Source organism: Lepidochelys kempii, chromosome 2, assembly GCF_965140285.1.
Source record: "Lepidochelys kempii isolate rLepKem1 chromosome 2, rLepKem1.hap1, whole genome shotgun sequence".
Taxonomy (NCBI): Eukaryota; Metazoa; Chordata; order Testudines; family Cheloniidae; genus Lepidochelys; species Lepidochelys kempii.
Genome location: NC_136381.1, coordinates 64,379,850 through 64,403,274, shown reverse-complemented (window position 1 = coordinate 64,403,274; position 23,425 = coordinate 64,379,850). Strand labels below are relative to the sequence as shown.

The window sequence follows — 23,425 nt, the reverse complement described above, 5'->3', positions numbered from 1 at the left end:
ATAGAGTGTGGTTTTCAACAGTAACTTATTCGTAAGATAGACACTGTTGGTGAATTACTTCTGATAACATTGGGTCAAAATAATTTGTTGAGCTGTTGTTCAATCTCATCCTTTTGTACTCAGCAAAAAAAAAAAGGGGGGGGGGGTTAAAAAAGACCAGTTGCCCTACTTTTGGTTGATAGTGGCTTGCAGGACAGCTCATGGGATGCTATGTGTGTGTCAAAGCTGCAGGATTAGATATTTGATACAAAATTTTGGTACTTGTAAACAACAGATGAAAAAGATATAGTGCAAAGAACATGCCACAGATAATCGTTTGCATGCTCCAAAGAGCTTACCTATGTCCATAAAAATTAGGGGATACCTACTGGTGGCAGTGGATCAAGATCCTCAGTTATGCTTATGAGAATTTACGGGGTAACAGCAGTCAGCAGGCTAACCTGTTGGAAACATTTGGTATTGTTTATTATGCTGATGAACAAAGGAAATTTTGAATTGTTTTCCCTAATGATGATGCACTAAATTATGCTGTCTTAGGTTGCGTAGGTTCAGCTTACGTTCTTAACAATGGAAATTGAAGAGTTCAATTATAACATAATAGACAACCTCACTTGACTTTCTGCAGCAGATTGCTCTAGAGGGGGATTCTCTCTTTCTTTCTTCTGGGAGGTGGGAGTGCCAACTGTTTCTCCCCTACCCTTCTGAACTGCCTCAGAAGGGACAAGCCTGGCTGTCTGTGGAGAGGGAGGAAGAGCTGCAGGAAGGCAGAGAGGGAGAATGGGAGATGAGGAAGGTTGAAGTTAGAAATTTACTACTCCACAGCTGGCTTGGCCTCAAATCAAAGGGCTGCAGCAGTGCTGCCAGAATGTTATAGCAATGCTTTCATTTACACAGGGGAAGGAGGCCCAGAGGGCATCCGCTGACCTTTCTGCCCCTCATATCCTAGGCTAAATAAACCATGAGACTGAAAGCCAAGGGATGGTGTTACTTTACTGTAAACAGGAAGCACTTGGAAGTTGTTGGTTTTATGGAGAAATATCTAGTGATTAAATGTCAAACAGGTTTTTCCTTTCAGCCAGATGGAATGAGAAGCTGAGGTGGTCAGGTTAATTGTTGGGATATGTCTGAGTTCTGATGGCAGCAGCAAATGCGGGTGAACTGCAGTGCAGTTAGTGGGATCCCATTCTGCCCTACCCAAGAAGAGAGGAAGCTTGCTCTGTTACAGGCATGGGGAAGGTGAAGGGGTGCTCACATGCTTTCAGGGCCTTTCCCATCACATTTGTTTCCAGAAATATCGCTCTCCCACTGTGTCCCTGCTCTGCTTTCCCCCATGGGTTTGGGGAAACCAAGTGACTCCCCTCCATACTTTCTCCTGTTCCATAAAGCAGGATCTCTACAGAGGACAGGTAGAGAGGTTTCTGTGGAATGTAAAAGAAGAGGGAATCATGCTGCAGAGGCAGCTCCCCACTGATGTGGGTGCTAATATGGAGGGTGACACAACGTGCATCATTTTTATTATAAAATGTTCAACGTTTCATTTGATACCTAGGAGAGAGCTTATTGATCTAAGATTCAGGTTTAGCAAACCTCGACCCGCTGGATCCACAAGCTTACTTCCCAGCTGGGTTGGTCTCCACCCTGCATCCTCCTCAGGCACTATGCCGTTTACCCTGAGCCTTTCAGAGGATACATTAAAAACAATCTTTTGAATAGACATTAGAGATTCCTTGGCATAGTTCATAAGGCTAGAGGTTTGGCCATGTTTTCTACCCCCTATACTATGGTCTGATTCAGAGCATGGTGAAATCAATAGATAGATTCCCATTGACTTCAGTGGGACTTGGATTAGGCCCCTATTATGCAAAGAACAGTGCACTGGCTAGCTGCCCTCCCAGCACTCAGTATGGGTATTCATTTTGGTGGCAAGTTATGCGTATACTCTAAAGCACAATTTATTCGTGTTTATAAAGCTCAATGACTGTATTGGGTTCCTTATAACGTGCAAAATATGCTAATTAAAAAAACAAAACATCTACTACCTAGGAGACTTTAGAATATAACTAAATGAGTGGATACAATGTAATGAACAGATGTGCACTGGGTTTTGGATTAAGGTCATGTAACATGTAAATTATTATTACACATAAAACATATTTTAATAGGTTTTCTCCTTTATCATCATCATCATTTCATATGAATGCTATTGTACATAAAAAGATAGGGAACTTTTAGATCCTTTAACCCAAAACCTATCTCTTTTGTCTTCCTTTGCTGTGCATGTGTTGGCATTTAAGTAAAACAACCGAGGGAGTCTTAAATTCCATTACAGGCACATTCATTCCAGCTATTTGTGGGACTGTATAGGTCAACCAGCCAAGAGGCTTAGTCTTAGTGTTTTGGGATCAGTTTCAGCTTCATTGGAGGGTTGAAATTCAATCTTAAATCACTGTTCTGTGACGAATTGGCAGTTTGGGTTTTTATTACAATAGTTGGCTTGTTCCTTGTCCGGGCTACTCATGGACTGTAACTGCATTTTTATAGTGTCTATTTGGTACAGCTGTAGGTGTCAGGCTGTGGTATATTATACTGGCACATGCAGTGTTCTAGGATGCAAGATCATTTGATGCAGCTCTCATGTCATTGAGATCAAGGGGCATTAGGAAACAAATAGTAACAGATTCTCTCTTCTGCACTGCTGGGTGTGATTCTTAAATAATTTACTATCAACTTTCTGGGCCTAGGCCTGAAGTCCTGACTCAATCAAAGTTCTCAGGGATTTCAATGGGAGTTTTGTCTGAGCTAAGATTGAAAGATCAGGCCCAATATGTTGAATGTACAGAATTTTTCCTTTATAAAAGTCATCATTACAGGGCTACACTGACATCACCAAGGTAGCTGCAAACTTTGTGAAGTTCACGTAATCCAGAAAATGTCATGCCTCTAAGAACAGCCTTATAGAAAGATCAATATTTTAGAATATATGGCACTTTATTGTGTGTTTGCTTAATAGTATGTAAAGCAGTGCTATAAAAACAAATGAGTATTTATCAAAATATAATGAAAAATACATGTTAAGAATTAGGTTCCTTTCAGTCTCATATAATTGTTCTTGCAAAGTCAAACTTTCAAAAGAGCTCAACTCCTGTTTAGACAGCCCAATAAGGCCAGATTGACACCCAGAAGCTCCCATTATGACATTTATGCCAGGTTTTGAAAAGAGCTGAGCTCTTTTCAACATCTGGCCCCAATTGTGGGTGTTGAGGTCTTTGAAATTATGTCTCTTAAGGATTTTTCATTAGTTTGTATTTGCAGCAGGTTATGAATTAAGAGTGTTATCACTACACAAAAGCATGAAATGCCTAGTATCATAAGATAAATGATTCACAAAGCATCCTGGTAGCCACAGAGAAAGAAAACGTAGTGTATTTGCTGAAACTTGCTCTGCTATAGTATATGCAGAAATATCTCTCCTTTAAAAGATCTCTTTATTAAAAGAACCTGGGCAATACTGTAAATAAGTGCCTGGTTAGATGTTGGCATGAATGTAATTTTCTGTAGACAAGGCTTGATACAGTGTTTTGGGTTTTTTTAAATAACAGAATATTTAAGCTCTCAGTGCATATTACTTAGGTTATTATGTTCTCAAATAATTGCTTGTGAACAAAATAACCTAAATAACAAACATTTTTGGTGAGGTAATGATGAGCTGCGGTAAGCTAATTTTCCATGTCTTCCTAATGAGGTCCATATTAATTTCACCATAAATACAATATTTGTGACATCTTTAGCACACATAGAGTATATACTGTAACATTAAGGCTGTACCTATGTCCTTCAACAATTATTTCAGAGAAGAGGTTGGACGATGGACCGTTGCCCAGTTCCAGAGATTTCCCCTAAGACAGCTTTGCTAATTGAGCTATGAGCAAAAGGTATCACATTAGAGTCACAGAATCTCTTTTTAAAAAACTAATACATTATATCTGCCTTTCTCTTTCACTGTTTCTGTGTTCACTGTTAGTCCTCCACTAGCCTTTGTCATTGCTCTTTGTACCAAGTTCTTTCAGGAAGAATGTCATGTATTTCTTTTGTATTATATGTTACCCATAGTCCCTTACACCCACTCAAGTGACAGCCAATTACGCATTTGACCGGCAGTGCAAAGTCACTTTTGATATGATACTACCAGTTTCCTTTTCTTTGACAATAACTTGTCCGAAGACTAGTGATTTCTCTTTTGTCCAGTGCAGCTGAACTTACTGCAAACACTAGTGATTTAGTTAGAACCACATAATGCTCTCTGAATCTCAATAACCTTCATGCCACATTATTTAATTATTTTGTTTAGTGGGTTATTATAAGGGACAGACCTTTTCAAAATCACCCAGAAGTTAATACTTCACTTGGACAAGCTAATTCAGCAGTCAGACCACTCAACTACCACTGAATATCCTATTGGAGTTTCTCATACTTTGGATCCAAATGTTCTTTGCTCCATCTATACTCCACATTGCCCTGTGTGCTGTGAGTCTCATCAAAGTCAAGCACACTAGTAACATTCTAAAGGTGAAGTAGGAGAATAGAATATGTACTCAAAACATGTTTTGCACTTCCTTTGACATTGCTCAGTCTCTGACTCAACTAAATTTTGTTGTATCTCTGGCTTTGGTTGTTTGCACAGCATCTTAAGGATTCTGAATTTTAAATATCGGATAGGCCAAATATTTTTTACTCTAAAAAGAAAAGGAGTGCTTGTGGCTCCTCAGAGATTAACAGATTTATTTGAGCATGAGCTTTCGTGAGCTACAGCTCACTTTGTCGGATGCATGCAGTGGAAAATACAGTGGGGAGATTTTATTACACAGAGAACATGAAACAATGGGTGTTACCATACACACTGTAAGGAGAGTGATCAGGTAAGGTGAGCTATTACCAGCAGGAGAGAAAAAAAGCCTTTTGTAGTGATAATCAAGGTGGGCCATTTCCAGCAGTTGACAAGAACGTCTGAGGAACAGTGTGTGTGGGGGGAATAAACATGGGGAAATAGTTTTACTTTGTGCAATGACACATTCACTCCCACTGAAACAATACATCAGAGGGATAAACACCAGGGAGGAAGAGATGTTATTTAAGGGACAACATGCATTCAGTGGAAAAATGAAGTGAGCTGTAGCTCACGAAAGCTTATGCTCAAATAAATTGGTTAGTCTCTAAGGTACCACAAGTACTCCTTTTCTTTTTGCGAATACAGACTAACACAGCTGCTACTCTGAAACCCATTTTTTACTCTGTTACAGCGGGTTTAAACAATAAAAAGGTGGCTCTGGCACCTAGCGTCACTAATGCACTTGCACAGAGGGGGAAGCAGCAGAGCAAACACTGTTGTGAATGCTCTGTGGTTCTGAGAGGCAAAAGGCTAACATAGAAAGTAGATGGGATCTTCCATCAGTGTCTGCAGCCCAGCAATCACAGGAAATGAAAAACATGGAGTACATATCATACGTTTCCCCTTTGTCAATGGCCTTATTACCAGATTGGTCTGCCACGGTGGAACTCAGGTTTGAATTACAAGGGGGCCAGGTGAACTGCGTGGGATTTTATTTTAGCTCTGATGGCTGTGGAATACAGTACTGCCAAAAATCAAGATGAGCATGAATCTTGTAAGACACCTTTTTTCTAGTGAGCCATGTGTGATAACAAGTTGTCAGCATCAGCCCTTGTGGAAGGATCTGGTAGTTCTTGAACGACAGAGTAAATCTAGAGGGAGAAAGGGAAGCAGATAGTTTTGTTGCTGTTTCTGGAGAAACCTATTTTTTTACAACCACTGGCATTCAAGTACTACAATGAGTAGTGCCTTAGAAAAACCCATGTTACTAATAATTATTAATCATCCTCATCCAATACTGATTCTCATTCTCTCCATTCTATTGTTTTAGACAAGTTCCAGAATTGTACCTGGAAATTAAACTTTCTAGCTGTAGTTTCATGGGGGAAGGCTGTTCATTTGTTTTTATTGTGCTTTTTAATTTTGTTTTGTTATGTTTTGTTTTGTTTTAAGACTGGGGAACCATAAAACACAGTTGAGAAAGGCCATAGATTTGAAATATTTTAATAGAGTTTTACTGTTTTTATTTCAAAAAAGCTTTTGACACCACACTTTGATGTAGTTGTAATTAATTAACTTCACTCTTTCTTGGTAGATTTTGAGTAGGGTGTATAGATTGCTGCTGAAAGCAAGCATCCTAGAAATAAAATGTATACGTAATTAAATATTATTATGTATTGTTTCTACATAACATCTAAGTGGTTTTCTAATTTCAAATACAGAAAAGATAATACATTTCCAGTATTATAAACCCAACAATGTACAATATATCAGGGCCACAGATGTTTTTAAATAGTGCCATTTTAGTTTGGTTTTATGAAAATAAACATTTTATTGTAAGGCTTTATGAAGCATCCTTCTTTAAGTGCAAAATCTTTCAATTTGGCACTTCCACTCTGAAGGGTGTAGAATTTGTAATAACTGGTCTCAAACTAGTGTGCCCTTTATAATATGGGTCTTCTCTTTATAATGTAAAATTGAGTGTTATCCCTGAGGTTGATGACAGAAAAGGAAATTGAATTTTCACACTCATTTTTGAAAAGTTGACTTCCTAAGTCTGCTGTGGTGGCTCATCACCCAGACAAGCTCTGATTTGTACTTGGAAAGCATAATAGGACTGAACAATTATTGGAGGACTGTGCTGCATAGGGGGCTAGCTGTTGGTGCTTACAGTCAGGCATGTGGTCTGATTACTTTTTGTAGTTCTCATACAGGCTTCCTTCCTGCTGTCTGACCCCTTATTCTGTGTCTGCATCATGATAAGCAGGATATCTAGTACCGAAAATTCCTCCCCACTCACATTGCAAGTGAAGTAAGGTTAATCTGAGGTGGTTCATCTCATCAAACCAAGCAGGACTATGAATTAAGATGAACCCAATCTCTTTCTGGTTTTCAACACAGAAAATTGAAAGGGTTTGGCACAGGCCAGAGGAAAATGACTGAGCACTATTGAGCAATATCATTGCAGCACAGCAATATCATTGCAGTACCCTTTCAGTGCACTTTGTAGGAAGAAGGACACAGGAAAAGGTAAGACCAACTTAATGAAACATAGAAGAAAATCCAGTCAAAAATCTGACTCATTCTTATTAAGAGATTTTGTATAATCCTACTATAGTGTCCTGCTGCTAGACTCTCTGATATCTCCACTCACTGGAGTAGTGCTCTTTTCATCATAGGAGTGGATCTTCCATCCTTAGAACTACTGTAATGGAACACTGGTAGCTAACGAACACCAAGATTTGCATAGTCAGCCACAAAGAGAGCTGGTGGGAAATGTAGTTTATCTTCTGTAAATTTCTGAAGAACGTTTATTTTAAGTTTTCATCAACATTTTTCACAAACTTTTTTTCAGGTTTTCATTACCTAAGAACTGAAAAAATTTGGTTTTCAAAAACTGAAAACCACAAAGTTTTTGTTTTTGATTGCCAAAATCTGAAAAAAATCAGGGTTTTGTAATTGCAGATGAAAGCAGAAATTTTCTTTTGAACATTTCTTTTTAGCAAAAGGGCATTTATCAGCAAAAATATTTTGGTGACTTGTCAACCAGCTTATAAGTATATGGCTCCAAATTCCTCCTTATAACTTTTCTTTACCTATCAGTCCTTACTACCCGGCATGGATTAGGTTGATAGTCACCTGTGACTACTGAAACTACTACTTATGCAAGCCCACTTGTACCTAGTGTTACCATATCCACGCACTTGCTTCCCCCCCTCCCATTTATCTGCTTATTTATCTGCTTATTGTAACTTATTGTTTAAATTCAAGCTGTGAGCTTTCTGGAGCCGGGATTGTCTGGGTTAGTTACTTGTAGGGTGTGTGACAAAGTTCCTGCTCTACCTTGGTGGGTCTTGCACTTATTGGCGGATTTGCTTGCCTTGGAGCTTCACAGCAGCCCTCAGTTTGGCCGTTTTTCTGAGCCCACAGTCCAGGTCAACTCCTCCTGTGTCTGACCAGGAGTTGGGAGGATTTGGAAGGAACCTGGGCCCGCCCTCTACTCTGGGTTCCAGCCCAGGGCCCTGTGGAATGCAGCTGTCTAGAGTGCCTCCTGGAACGGCTATGCGACAGTTACAACTCTCTGGGCTACTTCCCCATGGCCTCTTCCCAACCAACACCTTCTTTATCCTCACCATAGGACCTTCCTCCTGATGTCTGATAATGCTTGTACACCTCAGTCCTCCAACAGTCCATGTTCTCACTCTCAGCTCCTAGTGCCTCTTGCTCCCAGCTCCTCACACGCACACCACAAACTGAAGTGAGTTCCTTTTTAAAACCCAGGTGCCCTGATTAACCTGCCTTAATTAATTCTAGCAGCTTCTTGATTGGCTGCAGGTGTTCTAATCAGCCTGTCTTAATTGTCTCCAGAAGGTTCCTGATTGTTCTGGTACCTTCCCTGTTACCTTACCCAGGGAAAAGGGACCTACTTAACCTGGGGCTAATATATCTGCCTTCTATTACTCTCCTGTAGCCATCTGGCCCGACCCTATCACAGGTGATTAAAGGTGGGTGGCCTTAATCTCTGTTTGAGAGTTACTTTTAGGTGCTACCACAATAGAAATAATAATAATAGCTGTTGTATTTTTTTAGTGCATTTGGTGCACTTGAACTAGAAATGCTGTCCTTCTGTTACCATTAGTGTTGTTATTGTTATTAGTTATTTGTTTTAGGTAATGCCTACAGTGTGCTATGTACTTTCCAAATGCACAAATAAGGTTTTATAACCTAGAAGAGGGTAGATTTTTGAAACAGCACAATAGTACTACCCATCCCTTTCCTCTCAAGATTTCTGTAGATCTTCACCAGTCATGCATTCTGTGGGTTTTGGGGATAGTAACAAATAATTTAATGAATAGGAGAAAACAGCCCAACAAATGAGGCCAGAAAAAAGAGCTCTTCCCCACTGGCTGAGTTTTAAAGAGAACGGGCCAGATTCACTCTCAGCTAAATATGTTCAAAGCCTATAAATGAGTATGGTCCATTATGTGTAAAATAAAATGTTTGAACTAAATGATATACCCACATATGATATTGATTTGGTTGGTATTCATTGGGCTGTACACTCTCCATCTGCCTAAGTATCAATATTTTAAGTACATATTTTGGTAAATTTTAGGGTACGTAACAATATAGGTAAAATCAAGTGTAACAAACTCTGGCATGCATAGAAATTCAGTCATGGTATTTTGTTTAGCAGCTCAAAAATGTTTTGCTACATCTGGAAAAATATTGAACCAGATTTAACACTCAAAAAGTGAATTGCCAGAAAAGCTGATTTTAGTATCTTTACAGCAATTTTTGGACCGTCAAGAGTGAGTGCTGGAGAATCAAAATAGTAACATTGATGCAAAGATGTTTAAAAACCTGTATTTGCAAAGGAGGTGAGCAGGGGAGAGGTTTCTAGTCCAGACTTTTTGCTAGAAATGATCATGGTTTTAAATTTATAGTAGCACCTGGATGGCCCAGTCTTGATATGGATGCCATTGGGGTCTACAAAAATATAGGGTGAGATTCTATACTGCTCCCGTAAGAGGCACAGCACAGAACTTTCAGCCTGGGAGGAGGGGGAATAAGGTAGTATGCTGAAGTGGCCCCTGGCATAACTTACACGGTCCTGAGCGGCTAACAGTGGTCCATCAATTTGTTCCCAGCCGCCTCTGGGCAACAGTGATGCCCACAGTCTCCACAGCACTACATGCTGTGGCCCTGCCGTTACCACAGCTTCCTGTCCCTGTCCCTATGCCAGGGCTTGAGACGAGGTCTTTGGAGGACAGCCAGCTTCCTCAGTTCCTATGCCAGGGAAATCCTCCCCTAGCTGGATCTGGGGTTTTAGAGCCACTCTGCGCTGCTCTGACCTTTTTACCCAGTGTAAATAGGCCAAAGAGTGGGTGAGAATCTCACCCATAGCGAGAGACCAAACATCTTACAATATAATTAAGACTAGATGCAACAAAATGAAGGGAATAGGGGAGGAAGGATGATAACAGTGAGGGAAACGTGATGGCATTATCTATATTGATAGCTGTTTGAAACAATTTTTGTATTTAAATAAATAAATATCAGCAAACATTGCTCCCAGCAGACCAGGACAAGTTAATTCTGGATGAGAATTTACCAGTCTTTGGTTATCTGCTAAGCTGTGAGACAATACTGAAATCAGCCAGGGGGCAATGTAACTAGAAATATTTTTAAGTGTTCTATCGCTAAAATAATTGGTATACGAGTTAAGCAAACATGTTCAGTTATCAGTCCAGCTCTCAGAATTCCAGCCTCCACAGAACTCCAATCCAAGTCAATCTGGTAGAGTCTCATGCAATGACATAAAAATAACAAATATTCTGAATAACCCCAAATTAAACTGTTAATGTCTTGTTATGTGTTTCCTTACAGCTGGCTGCATTAGAGAGGCAGATCTTTGACTTTCTTGGCTTCCAGTGGGCTCCTATTCTTGGCAATTTTCTACATATAATAATTGTCATATTGGGTTTGTTTGGAACCATCCAGTTTAGGCCTCGATACATAGTTGTGGTAAGTCTCTCTTATTGACATTGTGTTCATAGTAGGCTTTAAAACCTCTTAAATGACAAAACATATATTTTATGCTTGAAAACATATGAATGATCCTTTCTGCATTATCTTTTGAGGTCTCCAGTTATCCATCATTTTGAAACTTATGGCCCAATAAATGAGATCTGGTTTTGAGGTATAGAAAACTATCCAGGGTAGTTAACCTGTAGAACTCACTGCCACAAATATAATTAGGCTTGGCAGAATTCAATTCTTACCTTTTTATAATTTCAAAGGAAAATATCTATGTTTATTTTTAAGCATTTTGTTTTTTTATCGATTAAAATGTTCACAGTTATGCAAAATTATGGGGTTTAAGCATTTATTTAATTTTTTGCAATTACAGGAAATTATGCATAGGCAGACTATGGGGGAATGAGACAACACTTATTTAATGACAGTAGACGTTGAGATTAAAAAAAGTAAAGCATTATAGCCATTAAAACACAAATTGTCAATATCACATGTCAAACTATACAAAGGAAATATCCTTAAATCAAACTCTAATAAGGTCTCAGACACTACTTTTCTTTCTTTGCCTACCTGTAAATTTTGATTATTATTGTTGGATGTATTTTTTCATCACTCTGTGCGTGTGTGGAGAAATCAACGGTTACTGACATTCACTAATAAAAAATCTAATCCTTCCATGCCTAAACACAATTAAGGCCAACATCTTCATAGGATTCAAAAAAGGGATTAAACATTTATATGGATAATGAGAATATCCAGAGTTAGACTAGACTGAAAAAAAAACCTGAGGGCTATCAATTGTCATATTTTTAGCCATAAGACAGCCTGTAGCTGACAGGAATTGGGGAAAAAATTATTTATGGGCTAGTTATTTCACAATATATAGTTTCACCTTTCTGTTAAACAACTGGTACTGGCGACTCTTGGATCCAAGATATTAGACTAGATGCACCTCTAGCATGATGCACTATGCCAGTTCCTGCATTCCTATGATCACAGAGAACACTGACTCCTGAGATGACTTTCTTGCAGTTGACTCTAACTTTGCCAATAGCTGTTGTATATTATGGGTCTGATCCTAAACTGGTATAAATTGTCACCAAGGACCTGCCCCTGATGTATGTAACTTGAAGTAAGATATATTACCTCTGAGAAACATATAATCTCAATCCAGCCAGGAATCAAAAATTCCAGTGTTGATTCCTGTAACTTTTTGTTATTTCTAAAAAAAAAAAAGGGGGGGGGGCTCCCCTGAGAAAAAAGTGGTCTGAATGTAACATTGAGGTTTTTTTATACTCACTTTTGTTAAACTTCATGAACATTTATAAAGAATTTAGAAGGGAGTGATAAAAGTATTATTTTGCACTTTTAGCTAACACTTCCATTGGAGAATGGTGCTTTACAGACATGAATGTATTATTCTCCCATTATTTTGCCCATTTAGATGTGAGAAAACTGAGGCACAGAAAGATTAAGGGTATATCTACACATGGAGCTGGGGCGGGGGCAGGGGAGGGGGGGCGTGATTCCCAGCTCGAGGAGACACTTATACTGACTCAGTGAGAGCTAGAGAGCTAAGAGTAGTAGTATAGCCACAGTAGCCTGGGCAGTGGCTCAGGCTAGCCATGCAAATACATGTCCATGGGCTCCAGACAGGTCTGTACTCAAGGCAGCTGAGCTAGCCCCTCTTGCCACTCACCCTGCCAGTGCTTCTGAGACTACACTACTATTTTTAGCGTGCTGGCTTGAGCTAGAGCGAGTATGTCTCCTCGAGCTGGGAATCACACCCGCAGCCCTAAGTGTAGACACACCCTTAGTGTCTTGCTCAAAGTTACACAACAGGTCTGGGGGCAGAGGCAGAAATAATCTCCTGAGCCCCCAGTCCCAGCACTAACCATGCATCTTCCCCTGTTAAAACTCTTTCTTTTTGTTCAGCATAAAAGATGAAACACAGCACATTAACCAACTGTTTCTTTATATTATTTTTAGTGTAAAAGTACATTTTAAAGGCAACATTTATAAAAAGTTGTTTTATAACTAGAGATGCAAAACTCCATAAATAAAAAGGTTTGCGTCCTTGCTCTGTCTGATTCATATCAAGGTCTTGAACCTGGGTTTCATAGAATATCAGGGTTGGAAGGGACCTCAGGAGGTCATCTAGTCCAACCCCCTGCTCAAAGCAGGACCAATCCCCAATTTTTGCCCCAGATCCCAAACGGCCCCCTCAAGGATTGAGCTCATGACCTTGGGTTTAGCAGGCCAAACCACTGACCTATCCCTCCCCCCCGACAATCCAGGAGAGCACTGGGCTATTGGCTAGTGGGGCTCTTTTACTCTCCTCTGTTGGAGCTGGTCCACTTGGTGCAATAATTAAATATTCAGTAGGCTAGCAAGAAACTGATTCTATAGCCTGATGGTATGATATTTACCTGGGATGTGACTGGTACAGGTTCAAGTCCCTGGTACACAGCAAGGTCTTGGACTAGTGTCTCCCATATGCTAGATGAATGATTGGCTGTGCTGGGATGAGTTGTTCTCTGTCTCTTTGGTTTTGACTAGAAATTCCATTCTAAACCTGAGAAACATACCCAACAAAAGTGTAGTCAAAATGGATACTTTCTGTTTCGATGAATCAGCATTTTTGTCAAAAAGCTGTTTTGACAAAAAATTCCTGCCCAGCTCTACCCATAAAGCAGTTTGCTTGGACTGTCATTGTCTGTGTGCACTGTGGTATTACTTACTTTATTTACTCAGTCTTTACTCAGACAAAACTACCAGTGAAGTGACAGGCTCAGATCCTTAAATCCTACATAGCCTCCCCCACAAAAGTCCATGCTCCTTCAGAAGCTGTGCTTCCTGGGGCTTTGCCGTTTGCAGCTGTCCCCAGATTCCTCAAAGGGATCCACAGTATGGAAGCATGCTTGTTCATACAGCTCTGGGTTATATTAACTTCTGATATGTTCCACTGTGAGCTAAGCAAGAGACAGTGAAGGAGTCCAGCCCAAGGGATGATGAGGTTTGCCTGTCAGATTCTAAGATCTGATTATGTCACAGTTCAGGGCCATAGGGGTAAAAATGGAGTTTCCTGACAAGCAGACTGGTTATTGGCAACTCAAAATCTGGTTATTGCAAATATATAATAAGGGCCTGATTTTCAAAGATAGCTAGGTGCTTAAAGATGTAGCTAAAGACCTAGTGGGATTTTCTAAAGGGATTTAACCACCTAACTCACTTAGGGACTTCTGAAAATCCCACTAGGAATTTAACTGCATCTTTAGGCACTTTAATGCTTTTGAAAATCTGTCCCTAAGTCCCTTAGTGACAGATATTACACATTAAAACAAGGACTCAACTCAACTGACTTAGCAGAGGAAATATATTGAATCAGGCTTTCGGAGTCATCTTCTCTGATTGACTCAAATCCAGGAGCTGACTTAATCAGATCCAGTCTAACTGGAAAAGCAACCAAATATTTCAGGAAAAAAATGTAGTAGTGTATATTGTGTTCCCTGATGATTTTCACTGCAATTAATTTGCCCTCTATGTCTACCTGATCCTATCTAAGGAAAGAATGTAAAGTAATTAGCATTTCATATCAATTCCTAATAGACACCTATCCATAGTATGTGTGTGTGTATATATATATATGTATGTGTGTAGATTTTATTTGTAATATTATTGTATAATATGTTTTCCAGAGGCTTTGAAGGACCTGCTTTGTCCTCAGCATGAGACCTTTAATAGATCAAGCCTTTGTGTGTAAGGGAGGCTGTGACTAGTGCTTTTTCTGTGCCTAGATCATTTATAGTGAAGTTCCCACCCTGCTCCCTCTGTAATGCTCTTCACACACAAATTTTACATTTACCGTATTGCAGAATTATGAAAGAAATGAATACATGTGTTAAATGTTTGACTTAACAAAAGCAAGGTAAATCAGAGTTAAGGCTGACACTGCATCTTTTAAAACTCTCAAGTCTGAGTATGACTACGCATAAATTGTTGTTATTACATGAGTGTAAGCAGTGTCAGGATGAGCTCCATCCTGACATCTGGTGGTGAGGTGTGGCAAGTTGTGGAAAAGAACTTCAGGGGCCGATCTCATTTGCATAGGCACACCCACCATGCCTAGAATGAGACCATAGCTGCCCAAATGGTCACTTTGGCTGCTGTGGGATCCCCAGTGTCTCTGTTATTGGGGCAGGAAGAATAAATTGTTATTACCCTGATTATGGGAACTGTGCTTGGAACTGTATGTGGCCTTTTGTTATGATGGAGGGATTCACCATCATCTAAGTAGCACTCGCTAGGCAAGGGTCATGGGTTCCAAAACTGTGTGAATGGAGAGAGGCTGGGGACAAGTATTAATACTTGGTGGCATGGGCCCCTTGGTGAGGGCCTTACATGCTGATTGCACTTCCTCCTCTCGGACCTCTTTTATCAGCTGGGAGTAACTTGGGGGATGTTCCCGTCGTTCTCTTAGCCGGAGATGAAGTAGAATCGGGTTCTGATACTGAGTTCCTCTTACAATTTGAGCCAGTCTAGTCTGATCCATCTGCTCAGCAGTCACTGCTCCCCTCATGACAGCTCTCTGAAGCAGTCTCTCCAGTCTCTGTATGTAGGCTGAAGCCTTCTCGCCCTTTTGTTGTCGGGAATTAAGGAACTTACAGTAGCTGTCTTCAGGGCCCTCTACGCTCCCAAAGTTGTGTTCAAGGGCCTCTAGGCAGTCCTTCACACTGACCCCAGGGTCAATGAGCTTCAGGGTGCGAATCACATCTAATGCTGGGCCGCCAAGGCTCTCTATAAGGCATCTTCGCTTTTCTGCATCTGGTACGGCCCACTCTTGCAGCATTTCAGTGGTATGCTCTAACCAGGGTTCAAACTCCTCCTCCCCAGCAAATAATCTTAACTTACGACAAGAGTCTGACTCAGCATGGGGCAGCACAACCTTTTCCAATATTTGCCCCACAGCTTTTGTCCAATCATCAGCCGAGGCTGCAGCCTCCGAGCTAGAAGCTGCTGAGCCAGGGCCCAACAAACCTGACATATTAGCCATTATACAAACAGTAATTTCCTCAAAATATAAGCACAAACAAAAAAAATATATAAATTGTTTCCCAATGTAGTGGATCACTCAACAGGTGCTTGCGAGGGGTACTGACCCAGGAGATCCCGGACGAGCCCCCAAAAATGTAACCCTTCTGCCCGTCAGAGTTGGCAGCAACAAGGGCCGGGTTCAATATCTAGGGGTTCCATTCCAATAACACAATGCAAACCGGCTCGAGCCCCCACCCAGTGACCTGGGACAAATATATACCACCCCCGCTGGGCGCCTCCAAGAGGCAATACTTCCCCTCTCGCAAGCACATAGTCTGAGTGTAGCAAAAGTCTTTTAATAACAGAGAGAAACAATGTGGCATTATGTTGGGGAAACACCACCAACAGGATTCATAACACAACCCATGAGCAAAAACAACCCCACCCCAGGCAAATTGGGGCATGCCCTTTTCCCTTTGGTTCTTGAGTCCAGCAACCCCAAATCACCCAAAGTCCCAAAAGTCCAATGCCCCAAAAGTCTCTGTCCCTGGTCAGGGCAGCCCCAGAGTTCGAAAGTTTATCGGCGGAGCTTTACCTCCCAACCTGGGTGGAAATGGGACGGGGGTAAGAGGCACCTTACGTGATCTGAAGCTGACCGCCCCCCATAGCTCCATAGCGGCGCTCCGCTCCGCCAGCCGCCCCATAAAACTCCTTCACGCAGCTGCACTCCACTCCACCAGCCGCCCCACGAACTCCTTCGCTCAGCTGCGCTCCGCTCCGCCAGCCGCCCCACGAACTCCTTCACTCAGCTCCACGGCCCACAAGCAGCTCCTGCCATCCACACACTGCTCCGCGTCGAACTGCTTCACCAGCCGTCCCGCAAACTGCTCCACAATATATCTTCAGGCTCCCCCACTACTTAACACAACGCTCAGTGATTTCAGCTCTTAGGTGAATTCAGCTTGTAGTAGGGGAGCCCCAGTGCTGGTGCACTGTCAGCCCAAAGTGAGCTCAGCAGCCTATAACTAGACTTCTAATGAAATCAAAATTAGCTCTGATATTCCACAGTGGAGAGAGCCTGAAGATATATTGTGGAGCAGTTTGCGGGACGGCTGGTGAAGCAGTTCGACGCGGAGCAGTGTGTGGATGGCAGGAGCTGCTTGTGGGCCGTGGAGCTGAGTGAAGCAGTTCGTGGGGCGGCTGGCGGAGCGGAGCGCAGCTGAGCGAAGGAGTTCGTGGGGCGGCTGGTGGAGTGGAGTGCAGCTGCGTGAAGGAGTTTTATGGGGCGGCTGGCGGAGCGGAGCGCCGCTATGGAGCTATGGGGGGCGGTCAGCTTCAGATCACGTAAGGTGCCTCTTACCCCCGTCCCATTTCCACCCAGGTTGGGAGGTAAAGCTCCGCCGATAAACTTTCGAACTCTGGGGCTGCCCTGACCAGGGACAGAGACTTTTGGGGCATTGGACTTTTGGGACTTTGGGTGATTTGGGGTTGCTGGACTCAAGAACCAAAGGGAAAAGGGCATGCCCCAATTTGCCTGGGGTGGGGTTGTTTTTGCTCATGGGTTGTGTTATGAATCCGGTTGGTGGTGTTTCCCCAACATAATGCCACATTGTTTCTCTCTGTTATTAAAAGACTTTTGCTACACTCAGACTCAGTGCTTGCGAGAGGGGAAGTATTGCCTCTTGGAGGCGCCCAGCGGGGGTGGTATATATTTGTCCCAGGTCACTGGGTGGGGGCTCGAGCCGGTTTGCATTGTGTTATTGGAATGGAACCCCTAGATATTGAACCCGGCCCTTGTTGCTGCCAATTCTGACGGGCAGAAGGGTTACATGAGTAATTCTTCTCTTCTTCTATCTCAGAAATGCCTCCTAAATAAGTTTAGCTTCAGAGAGTGCCAGATTAGTACTTAACTTAGTCAAGGAAAGGACCAAACAGGAAAATGTGGCTTGCCTCATACTCTGAAGGTTGTAAAACTTGGGCTGAGACTGATCTCCAGCAAGAGCTAATTCCTGCTGAGACCCTTCCTCTGAGAAAACCCTGGCCCTGTCTCTCAGACCTCCACCCTGCTGACTGACACTTGAAGCATCTCTGCTGATTGCAATTGTTCTACCAGGTCAGGGAAAGAGCTATTATCTAAGGTGCTGTGGTATTTAATTTAGATGGAATAAATGGGCCCAAAATGTCAGAGGGGTTAACATAACCCAGTCATGGTTCAAACTTAAACAGTTTCAAACAAGATTCGGGGTTTGGTATACAGAGGCCTCAGCCTGCTTAGTACGATGGCAAACACAACATTAAAATTCTTATTAAAGAGACAGAAAAGAGGGGAAAACAGCTAAAGCGTTTGAAATGTAAACTATTAAATCAGGCTTTCATTTTCACTGCCCTCTTTGTTCCCTTTCCCGTTAGCTGGCGAGAGTTTTTAGGAGAAAACCCCTTGCTGGACAATCTTTTAGATGGTATCAAAGATGATAATAACTGTCCTTTTTGAGAAAAAGAGAATAAGTCAGTTGAGATGTGCTGTCCTTGTTGCTGCTGCTGTTAGTGTTTCCTAAAAGATGAACACGCACAAAAATGGGGAGAGAAGAACAGCAAAGATAGAAAATGCAGCTCTGGTCCATGCTGCTGATTTTCACTTGCAACCTGCCAGCTGGAAAAACACAGGCACAATACACGGTCTCATCAACCACTCTGAGATCTGGCAAACTTATACCAGCATCAGGATGTTCGGGGCTTTGGTTTTAGTTGGATCTTTCTGGTCACAAGCTTACAGTAATGCTGCAAAATATACAGTCTTGGCCATCTAAGCCAGACTTTTATTAGACAGAAGGCATAAGGAGAGGGATAGAAAGAGAAGAAATGGGGGGGGGGCGCGGAAAGGACACATGGATGTGGAAGGGAGAGACAAAGTATCAACATCCCAGTCGGTATTCAGGATTTAGATGGAGCTACTAGAGGTGGTGATGTCATCTGGGTCCTCGGACTGGTCCATTTTGATCAGGACATCTCTCAAGATCAAGATGACAAAGGCCTGGGGTCCCAGGAGATGGTAAGGTGGCAGCCATGATGGTGAAATTCACTCCAGTAGCCATTTTTTCTCTGCAAAGTTTCTTTCTTTAAAGACTGAAAAATGGGAGTGGTTGGCAAAATAGCCCATCCCCTCATTATTTGTCCACCAAATTTATCCATTTTCAGAAACACCAGTTTTGGTTTATAGATTTTTCAGTTTCACACTTTTCTTGTTTACCAAGCACGATCTTAACATAACCTTTGAGTTATTTCAGCGGGTCTTTTTGTTTTGATTAATTCAGTCTTTTTGTTTCACTTTTGCATCTTTTCCCATTAACATTTGTTGTTATAGGTTATTGTGTCGTCTTATGAACTTACACTCACTTTTCACAGCTGATCTCACAATTAGGGTAAATTTGTAGGTCCAGTTATTACAACAGTATCCAGGCCACAGGTCTTTCAGGTCTTCGATCATGAGGACCAATATCCTGAAATGGACCTTGAATTCAACTGGCCCCCAATGTAGTGTTAAGTTTATTAATAATTGTGGCATGTTCTTGTTTCTTTGCCCCATTTGGCAAAGAGGTTGCTACATGCTGCTTCTGGGTGCCCTTCACAATTGGCCCAGCTAACACATGTTGCGGTAGATGCACTGTTGCCTTTAAGGCAGCAGTTTTTGCAAAAGGGTATTAGGAGGGTCACAAGATGAGGGGGGAAAGAAAATGTGAGAAAGCTTCTAAGCAAACAGTGTTAGGGGCAGTGAAACAGCATTAACTGCAACTGAAACAACAGAGCACTCTCACAGCATCTGTGGCAACATGCCTTTTCTGGTCACTGGCTCCATGTGGAGGATGCAGGAGCCAATGTGGTGAGATCAGAAAGTGGGGTGGCAGGCACGTGAGGTGGCAGGCCAAATAAAGTGATCTAGTGGGCTGGATGTGGTCCCCAGGCCACTAGTTCACCGTTCCTTTTTTTTTCTTTGGTTTGGTGGTCAGGGGAGCCTCTCAAATGGGGGCCCAGTGCAAGTACGCTGAATGCACATTAGTTAATCTGGGCCTGGCTACCCATCCATAGTTTTCAAAGTAGACTATTAAAATGCGGTGTTCATTTGTGCAAAGGCAACCTGAATACTAAGTATCGGGGGTCGCATTAACAGAGGTGAATGCAAAGGGGATCACGCCATAAGAAGGCTTGAGAAACACTGCCTTAACATGATGAAAGCAAGGATCACGTGGCCAGCGCTGCACCTGCAAGGAAAGGCACAATCCCATGGGCTTCCAGGATGGAAGAAGTCATGTCCAGCCATCACTTCTGTGTAATGTTCTGCAAAGGTCTGAGACCCTTAGTGCAACCTAGCCAACCGATGGTGAGAGAAAGATGGAATGGAATGACAACCTTAACTCTGAATATTTTGCTCACCTTAAGTCAAAAAGTTCCATTATTTTAACTCTTTTTTGGTATTAACTTCTAATTTAAATACATCTCAGAAAACAATCCACCATGTCATTTAGCAGATATAACATTTATGACACTTGAAAACTTTGTGGATGAGATTAATCTGGCCAAAGTTCCCGGTGGACATCAAAATGAAAAACTGGTTCATAATTTTCTTATATTAGCTCATTTGAAAATTTTTACAAATATTAATTTGCAAAGAACAAAGAAGAATTAAATTTGAATTCTAACCCACAATGTAATATACTAATCACACAGCTGTGACGTTACACCATGGTCCATTTCTCTGTACATTCTTTTCCTTTCTTCACAGAACTCCCCATAGCTAGCAATATTTCTAAGCTGTTAGAATCAATTAATAATGCTAACGGAATACTTGTTAAAGTTTTTTTTTTCTAGCACTGTGATGAAATTGAAAAACACTCAAAATGATGAGTCATATGGTTAAGACGGTGCAAACCTGGCCCAGCTCAGCATAAATGTATTATTGTACAATGAGATGTGAAAATAAAACACTTTAACCTAAACTGAGAGTGGATCTAATTCACTTAATTTACTCTATTAAATAATATGATACATGAGGTGCGGTTATAGCTTGGTGATGTGTGCAGTATGAACACCTAGAGAGAGTTAGATTTAAAACAGAAAGAAATTAGGACATATAGAAATTCCATATACATTGATCAAGGAAAAGTAATTCCACACAGAACCTTACAGCTTCAAAATATTTAGGTATTCAAAGCTGCTGTGTGAATATAATACTTTGGTAAATCCTGCACTGACAGTATTCATGTTCTATCATATTGCCTTGTTCTATGATTCCCGCTCATCTCTCATAAATTGAGTTGGGCTCTATCAATACTTGTGATACCTCCAGGGCACACCTAGATGTATGACTCTGTAGTTGCCTCTCTTCCCTTGAATTAGCACTGAGCCAATATGCTGTTCTAGAGTCAGGGACACTGTGTTACCGGAGGTACTGCATTTCAGATGAGATATAAAATTGAATGGCTACCTATGGCCATTTTTCATAAAAACTAAAGTATTAATGTCAGTATCCTAGCCAAATACGAACGCTGGAATGTCCTACCTTTCGGTTGCACGCTTTTTGTCCTAAACTCCTTAGTGGCACTGTGCATTGTTAAACAGTTGCTGTGTTTTACTCCAAAAATGGCTGCAATTCACTGGGGGATTAAATGTCATTTCTGTATCAGTTTAAATATGCAAAATGCTTTGAGAACCCTCAGAATGAAAGGAGCTATATAAATGTGCCCTTATTATTATATTCATTTGTACATATTTATAGATATAGGTCTGAGACAGAATTGATATGTATATAATAGCAGAATTTCAAAAGAGAAAAAGAAACAAATTTAAACAAGCAAGTCTACCTCATGAAATATTTCACACAGAGCTAGTGGCCTATTATTAAGGTTGCCTGAGGTTTCCCATTATACGATCCTATTTGCAGTTGCTTATAACTTTGCCAAATGTTAACTATTTGGGCTGAAATTGTCTGTGATGGGTGTCCACCTCAGGCTGAATTTATTTGGGAAATTTCAAGCAACACATTTCTGGAAATGAAGTTGGGGGAAAAGGCTCAGGTCTTTCAGGATTTGTCCTGGTAGGAAGTATGAAGCAGCTGTCCCATTACTACTAAATATCAGGTGACATGTTAATGTAGACATCTGCAGTTCTCTAATATGGTTTTAAAAAATGGATTTCCCCTGCCTATTTTGAAATCTGCTTTTGTGAACCATTATGGCTAAACCTGAGTAAGATGCTGGCACATTGGTATTAGCTGCTCTGTGCACCGAAGTACACATTACATCACAACTTGGTTACTGCATACATATACATCAGTTATTGCCTTTGATATAGTCTATAGTGATGATAATGACAATATCCCATTTAAGTAAATAATGATGGTAAAAAGCCAAAACCTTTACTGCAGATAGACTACAGTAATTTTAACAGTTTTATTGCTGTTTAAATAAAAGGTTAAAAGCAGGCCTCAGGTAGTACACTGATCTTCTCTGTAACGTACAGGAGATTGGCCAGGTCTGTTACTCTTATTGGATTTATAATTTGTTATGGTTCTTAGGGGACTTGAGCCAGGAGAACTCTGTTTCTGGACTCTCTCTGTTTGTTGGTTCTTAGAATAACTATATTTATTGATATATTTTCTAAAAAAAAGTAATGATCTGCTCAGTATAAAGCCCTTCCATCTTCACATTTTATTTTTCTTTCTTTTTTGCTGTCATCTGGCTTTTTGTCTAGTACACGGTGTGGACTGCCCTCTGGGTCACCTGGAATGTTTTCATTATCTGCTTCTATTTGGAAGTAGGCGGGCTTTCTAAGGTAGGTCCCTTATAATTCTTGAGGGTTGTGGGGGAGCAAATGATTGTACTTTGATAGCAACAATGCTAGAGTGTTCTAAATTACTAGATCCAGGAGAAAAATTAGTGTGCTCTTTTTACATGTAATCAGAGCTTCAAAGGTTGTTTTTTTTTCTAGCTAGAACTCCAGTATATCAACTTGTCTGTAGTAGTCAATATTCATAGGTTGGAAATAAGTAAATGTAAGCAAACTGAACATCTGTGTCTCTCTAAAGTAAAGCTTGCTGCTGAATCCACTTTATCAGGTTGACTATTATTTTGTTAAAAAAACATACAATATCTCTTTAGCAGATGCTTTGAATGAGTACATGAAATATGGTCCTGAATGTTCTGGGGCTGGTTTGGAAGCAGATAAAGACATTGATTAATAAGGTTAATGCGACAACTTGTTGAGCAAATTGGTCTCAGTGTAAAAATTCTAATTCAGTAAAACAAAATTGAACAAGAAAAGATGACATTTTTGCACATATGAGTCAAGCTTCCCTTTACTGTGTTCTCAGTATTTTAGTTTGTTGAGTCCTTTTTCAAAGTCCTGATTAGAGCAGAAGTGTTTGCTGGAAGCATCAATGTACATATTACTTTCATACCATGTAGCACTTATGTTGATATAGTTTATAGTTAACCACATTGTATCCACAGTGACTTCTGTACAACATCCTCTGATTTTCATCCTAGCATAACAAACTCAACAAAATCAATTTATTTGCCATATTCATATGAACATGATCTAGAACACTTTTTCATGCTGTAACCCATTAACACAAAGGAAAAACATTCTTAGAATTATAGGTTTCAGAGTAACAGCCATGTTAGTCTGTATTCGCAAAAAGAAAAGGAGTACTTGTGGCACCTTAGAGACTAACCAATTTATTTGAGCATGAGC

General features: G+C 40.9%; 1 protein-coding gene across 12 annotated transcripts in view; it reads left to right on the top strand.

Moving 5' to 3' along the window:
* NKAIN3 (sodium/potassium transporting ATPase interacting 3) overlaps positions 1-23,425 on the top strand; it is a 663,159-nt gene that overhangs the window by 343,712 nt on the left and 296,022 nt on the right. For 11 of the 12 annotated variants that reach the window (XM_073331057.2, XM_073331058.2, XM_073331054.2 and 8 more), the window contains 2 exons: positions 10,496-10,633; positions 22,424-22,504. In XM_073331057.2, coding sequence (XP_073187158.1) covers positions 10,496-10,633; positions 22,424-22,504 — 219 coding nt within the window. The remainder of the gene's footprint in view (positions 1-10,495; positions 10,634-22,423; positions 22,505-23,425) is intronic. The other variant, XM_073331056.2, reaches the window with a different exon arrangement.